Genomic DNA, 6,000 nt, shown 5'->3' with positions numbered 1-6,000 from the left:
CTAGGCTTATAGAATTTACACATGGTATGCTTGTTTGTATGATTAATCTCTTAAATTGGGGTTTTTCAGATTGTTTTTAATATTAGATTTGTTCACATTGTTTTCTTTATTGTTGTTAGCCGCCCGGAGTCTTTGGAGAGGGGTGGCATACAAATCAAATCAAATCAAATCAAATCAAATCAAATCAAATCAAATCAAAAAATCAGTAAATAAATTGCTCAACAGTAGTAACTGTGAGAGGGATCAACCTAGCAGACAACCATTTAAATAGGAGCCAGCTGTGTGCAGCAGCTGCCAAAAAAGCCAACACAGTTCTAGGCTGCATCAACAGAGGGATAGAATCAAGATCACGTGAAGTGTTAATACCACTTTACAAGGCCTTGGTAAGGCCACATTTGGAATACGGCATTCAGTTTTGGTCGCCATGATGCCAAAAAGACGTTGGGACGTTACCTAGATTGGTATCGAAACGTCCGCAAGCCAACCACCAAAACCTGTCTTGTAGACATTTCAATGCCAACCCATCAAGAGAGCACCAAGGGCCCCATAAAATGGATTTAAAGCAAAAAGTTCTCCACTACCCACAATAACTTACAGCAGCAGATGGCTTAAATCCTGGAGAGCACTTCCCTTGCAGGGTTATGGGAATGAGGGCACATGGATGTCCAGATTCCATCGCTGCCCATGGTCCACCCAAAGCGGCTCTTGATGGACAGTGTCCACTTATTTCCATCTGTGCAATCAAGTGAGATGTCAGATGCTTGCTCCTTTTGAAGAGTTTATTTCATCTTTACATGCGGTGTTAAAAACCCAAAGGACGCCTTTTATTTACACATCCAACAGTACAAGTTTACAAGATAGCTATACAGGTGAACGTACCCTATAGCTTGTATAGAGCCGTTTTTATTTTATTTTCTTCTCCCCCTGTTAAAAGTTACTGTTTCTTGTTTATTTTCTCTCTTTCTCTCTCTTTTTCATCTGTACCGTTTAAAAAAAAAATACAACCTGCATTTACCTTTTGCACAAATGGATAAAGCGTGTGTTTATTTTTTTTTAAGGAGACAAAAAAAAAAAGCCCAACACAAATTATAAATTAACAGGATAAAGACTATGTCGAATGTTAGAGGTTGTTTTCAGTTTTTTGTTCCAACAGAAATACTGAGATGATTCACGTTACTCACAAACGAATCAGCACAATGTTACAGAGAAGTTATTTGGGTTCACAGAATAACATTTATGTTTCAGTTTTACACAAGTATGTATTACTCATTAATCATTGCAAAGTGACGTCAAAGACATTTTTGCTGTTTTTCTTTAAAAAAAAAATTAAAAGGTATTAGTTGCAAGACCGAAGATTTTTTTTTTAAAAAAAGAAAAATTACCTGTGGCATTTGGGGAGACAAATAATGCTTGACATACAGATTGGAAAAAGGAGTTTCAATGTCTATAGGAAAGAACAATACCTTTGAATACCTTTTTTCTTTCTTTGTTTTGACAGAAATGGATGTTTCGTATTTGACCTGTAAACTTAAGAGATTGGTTTCAGAGAGTTCAGCAACCGAATGGTGGGACATCCAACTCAAACCAAGGTTTTCATATGAGTTGACCATTAGCGAGAAGCACATGCTGTACCTGTGCAACTTCAGCTGACTTGTGTTATCCCAAAAATCGCATACAATTTCCCCTTGTTGCAATTCAATTCTTAAGCCATGAATGTTTAGCACAGAGAGGTTTCTTGGCTTAGAGATAACTTTTTCATGGATAATGAACGGTTCTGCAGAAAATATTAATCCCTTCCTTCTCTTGTTTCCCCCCCCCTTTCATTTTTTGGGGGGACACTGCAGAGAGAAGTTAAAAGCACTCGGGGGTGTGTGGTGGGGGGTTTACGATGTACTATTACAAAGAACACTTGACAGGGTTTTTTAGTAGTGAGCGATTTAGGGGAAAAATAAAATTTCATTCCTGTGAATAAGGCACAAAATGCACAGATCTGAGTAAAGTCACACACAGAATATTTACAGTAGTGTTGTTGTTGTGGTTGGCATGGCTTGAAAGAAACCACAAGCTAAAGAGATGGGCTGTGCTTCTGTTGAATTTTTGATGGATGGATCCTGCTAAGACATTTGGGAGGGGGGGGGAATGGCTATATTATGGGGATAATGTCACATTGATCCTCCCTCACTTAGGAACCCAGCGCACATTGGGTGTGTTCACATTACATCCAAAGCCAACACCTGTTACAACAGTGAGAACATTGCTTGAACCTTCTGGTTCTTACCACAAGTATCGGAAGAGCACAGTTTCAAAACCACAAAGCTTCATACAGAAGTAGACCACTAGATGTTACTAACTACCACTTCTAGTATCCTTCACCGTTATCTCATGGTGTGATTCCTACAGACGTTGGGACTTGTAGTTTAGCAGTATCTGGAGAGCTACCAACTGATTTTTGAAGCTTCAGGTAACCCTCCCTTAACCTTGTTCCCTCAAGATGTGTTGTACTCCCAGCTCCCAGAATTCTACGTCAACCCAAGTTGGACTATTGAGACTTGCAGTCCCAACTTATCTGGAGTCCCAGGGTCAGCTTAGTGTTGTAGGAACATACTCAATGAATTCAATAGAGCTCTTCAAAAGTGAGAAGAATCCCCTTACAACGATGTAAGCAGTGGCCGGAGAAGCCCAATGGCCAACATATACCTTCTTGCCTCACATTACTCTTGACATGTTGTTGGACTCATAAAAGACAACGATGAGCTTAAGACAGATGGTGGAAGGACGCTGCAGGAAGCGATGGGGAAACTCTTTGCGTTTGAAACAAAACGCAAAATTCTGGGGTATTTTCCTGCATGATAATGTCCTCTTTCTCCTCAGATGTGTTTGAGATTTGGGGAAGTTAAGAACCTCTATACTGGATGTCTTCAGCCCTTGATGTTTTGAAGGATAATAAAGGGAGCAGTGGTTGGGTCAATGGAAACCCATTAAAACGACATTTGGAAATTTGATAGCTTAGCTTTAGAGCAGCCTGGCTTTGGGTATATGTTTGGCTTGTTTTACATTGTACCTAATTGTGTCATATTCCACAATCAAGACAGATAGTCCTCAACTTAACAGCGGTTTGTTTAGTGACCGTTTGAAGTTACAATGGCACTGGAATTACTGACGCACCACCATTTTTCACACTTAGAACCCTTAGAACTGTTGCAGCACTGATCATGTGATCAAAATTTAGACACCTCGCAACTGGCATGAACTTATGATAGTTGCAGTGTCCCTGGGTCGTGTGATCTACTTTTGTGACCTTCTGAGAAATAAAGTCAACGGGGAATTTACTTAACAACCGTGTTACCAACTTAACAATTACGGTGATTGAATGAACTGCGGCGCCAAGAAAAGGTCATAAAATGGGGCAAAACTTGCTTAACCACTGCCTCGCTTAGCGACAGAAACGTTGGCCTCCATTGTGGCGAGGACTGTCTGGGTCGCCAAGTCCGCCGCATGAGATCTGCGGCGCGCCTTTTGCAAGGCAAGAGTTACCAGAGTCAAAGACACCGCTGGGTCCTCGTTCTTTCACAAATGTCAACCTTCCTATCCAGACAAACACAATGGAATTGAGAACCTCCCGAGGGTTTCAGGCTCCCTCGCACACTCGCATGCAACCCCCTCTCGCTCCCCTTCTCCCCTTTATTCTGTGCCACAAAACAAGTCACCACCGGGAGGCCCCAAAATGAAAAAATGCTACCGTTGGACACCAAGAGGCTGAAGTTCAGCTCGCTGCTTTTTAACCAACAGACGTATCGAGACATTTTTTAAAAAATTCTCTCCCCCCCCCCCCCCGATATTTGTGCAAGAGGCAAGGCAAATGCATACGTATTTTTAAAATGTTCACATTTTGTGGGAAGACCACACAGTACGGCAGTCTAAAAACAACCCCCCTTTTTTATTCTTACTTTAATTATTATTAATTTCAAGTATTTTGTTTGTTTGTTCACGGATCTGCTTCCTCCCTAAGGACTCTAAAAACAGCTCTTTTGAAGTGGCCAACAAAGTCCCATCCTTTTTTTTTTTTGAGTGTGCGTGTGCTACGTCTCTCCTCCTCTCCCGACACAAGAGATGCGGTGGCCAGCCCTTCCTCTATCTCTTTAGCGCATGGGGCCAGCGGAGTCTTGCGGCAGGCCAGACAAAACCAGCAGACGAAGCCAAAAGAGCCTCCCGATTCGGTCCACCCTCCCACCAAATGCCCTCCGTGACAAGCGAGCCGGAGTCTTTTCTTTCCGTCTGTCCTGCACCATCGCCCCCAAGGTCTGGATCGATTGATTAGGCAGGGGTTTTTTTTAGTAACTGTATTTGTTCAGTGGCCTGACCGAAGGCGTCTGTGGGGCAAAGGAAGGTTTGGGTGGCACATCTGGCTTAAGAGAGGGCATCCTCTTTATCCCTGTCCGAGGAAGCGTTCCGTTGCTTGTGTAACTGCTTTGCCTAGACAAGGAAGGCTGTAGGTGGACGCTGACCGGCGTCCCTTGGATGTAGTCCATCTTTGTGCCTCCGGTGGGAGTCATATACCCTCCCCGGTTAACGCTGGGCTGTCTGGAGAGCAGCACCCCATTCGGAGAGTTTAAGTTTTTAGGAAGAGCTGATATAGAATGCCTCTGGGAAGAATTCTTGTGGTAGCCCCTTTGCCTTTCCAAAGAGGTCATTGGCCCCGACGGCGCATTGGGGACATCCACCCGTTTCGTCGGGCTGTTTCGTGGCAGGGTGGAAGGAGGGGAGTACAAAGATGCTTCCCGGTTAGGGACTTTGGGGGGCACCTCCGTCACGTTGCCCATGGAATCCAGCATTAAGGTCTGGTGAGCCACCTGAAGGTCCGCCATGATGGCTTTGGAGTTGCTGGGGGCTTCGTTTAAATGTTTCAGGAAGTCATTCAAGGTGTTTCTGGAATCCACAGAGCGCCTGTGGTCTCTTTTGCCCGAGGACTTAGTCAGTGGGTGGTCCACGTTGGGCATCTTTTTGTCCGCTTTGTGCGCGTTAGAATTGGAGAAAGACATGTTGTAATCATGGGTGGCGTTGGGAAGGACAATGGCACTGGGGATGTGTCCGTGACTCAAAGGAGAATGGGGCGGAGGGCTGGAGGGGAAAAACTGAGGACTCTTCAAGGGGGCTTCTTTCCTCGAAGAGCCGAGGTTGTTCTGGGTCTTCTCCATCTGGCCCTTCATCCCTTGTAAGGTCTTTTGCTGAAGCACGGGAGTCGATTCTGGGGTCGGAAGAGCGGCCAGTTCTGGTGGCTGGGCTCTGTGGTCCACCATCAACATGGACTTCGTGTCCGCCGTCTGGGGCAGCTCTTTGCGACTCATCAGCAAGTTGGAATAAAGTTTGGGCGAATCGATGTTCTGCTGATACTCCTTCACCGGGCTATCGAAGAGGCCGTTCAGCTTGGCGAAACTCCCACTGGAATCCGTGCAGGATTGAGCCGACTCCGCGTCTTTGTGAATCTTCCTGGACTTTCTCACGAAGACATCACGGTAACAGTAAACGGCCACGCCGGCAATAAACGCCCCCAGAAGGAAAGCCGCGAAGACGCAGGTAATCAGGACATTCATGTGCACCATTTGGTTGGAATCGCCCGACTGGACTTCCCACCTCACACCTATGACAAGCACACACACAGGATGGACAGGTTAGAGGGTACTTTGGATGATCAAATCATGAGACAAAAGTTTGCGACTTTGGGTTGCACCCTAAGGGCACCTAACCAAAACTTGGCGTCTTGAACGTAACAGCCCTTCGAGAAGCATCAAGGAATTATATCCCTCTTGACAAGGAAGTGAACTACAAGGAGCACCCCAAGTGCTTTCTAATGACCTATATGCATTATGAAACATCTGTGTGGATCCTTACTGATTATCATCTCTCTTCTCTTTCTCAGTCTAACCATCCCTTCACTGCCCTAACCTCCAGTACAGCAACTATCGTTGGGGAGAACTTCTGCCGAAGTAGAGAGCCAAAGTG

General features: G+C 44.8%; 1 protein-coding gene across 6 annotated transcripts in view; it reads right to left on the bottom strand.

The window, feature by feature from the left end:
- Window positions 1-765: 765 nt before the first annotated feature.
- The window catches only part of SEMA6D (semaphorin 6D), a 94,581-nt gene continuing 89,346 nt past the window's right edge, over window positions 766-6,000 (bottom strand). For all 6 annotated transcript variants that reach the window (XM_070763168.1, XM_070763172.1, XM_070763170.1 and 3 more), the window contains one exon: window positions 766-5,638. In XM_070763168.1, coding sequence (XP_070619269.1) covers window positions 4,332-5,638 — 1,307 coding nt within the window. In that variant the 3' untranslated portion in view covers window positions 766-4,331. The remainder of the gene's footprint in view (window positions 5,639-6,000) is intronic.

Source organism: Erythrolamprus reginae, chromosome 10 (assembly GCF_031021105.1).
Source record: "Erythrolamprus reginae isolate rEryReg1 chromosome 10, rEryReg1.hap1, whole genome shotgun sequence".
NCBI classification, from domain to species: Eukaryota; Metazoa; Chordata; class Lepidosauria; order Squamata; family Dipsadidae; genus Erythrolamprus; species Erythrolamprus reginae.
Note: the sequence above shows the minus strand (reverse complement) of the source record. Positions and strands in the feature narration are given on the sequence as shown.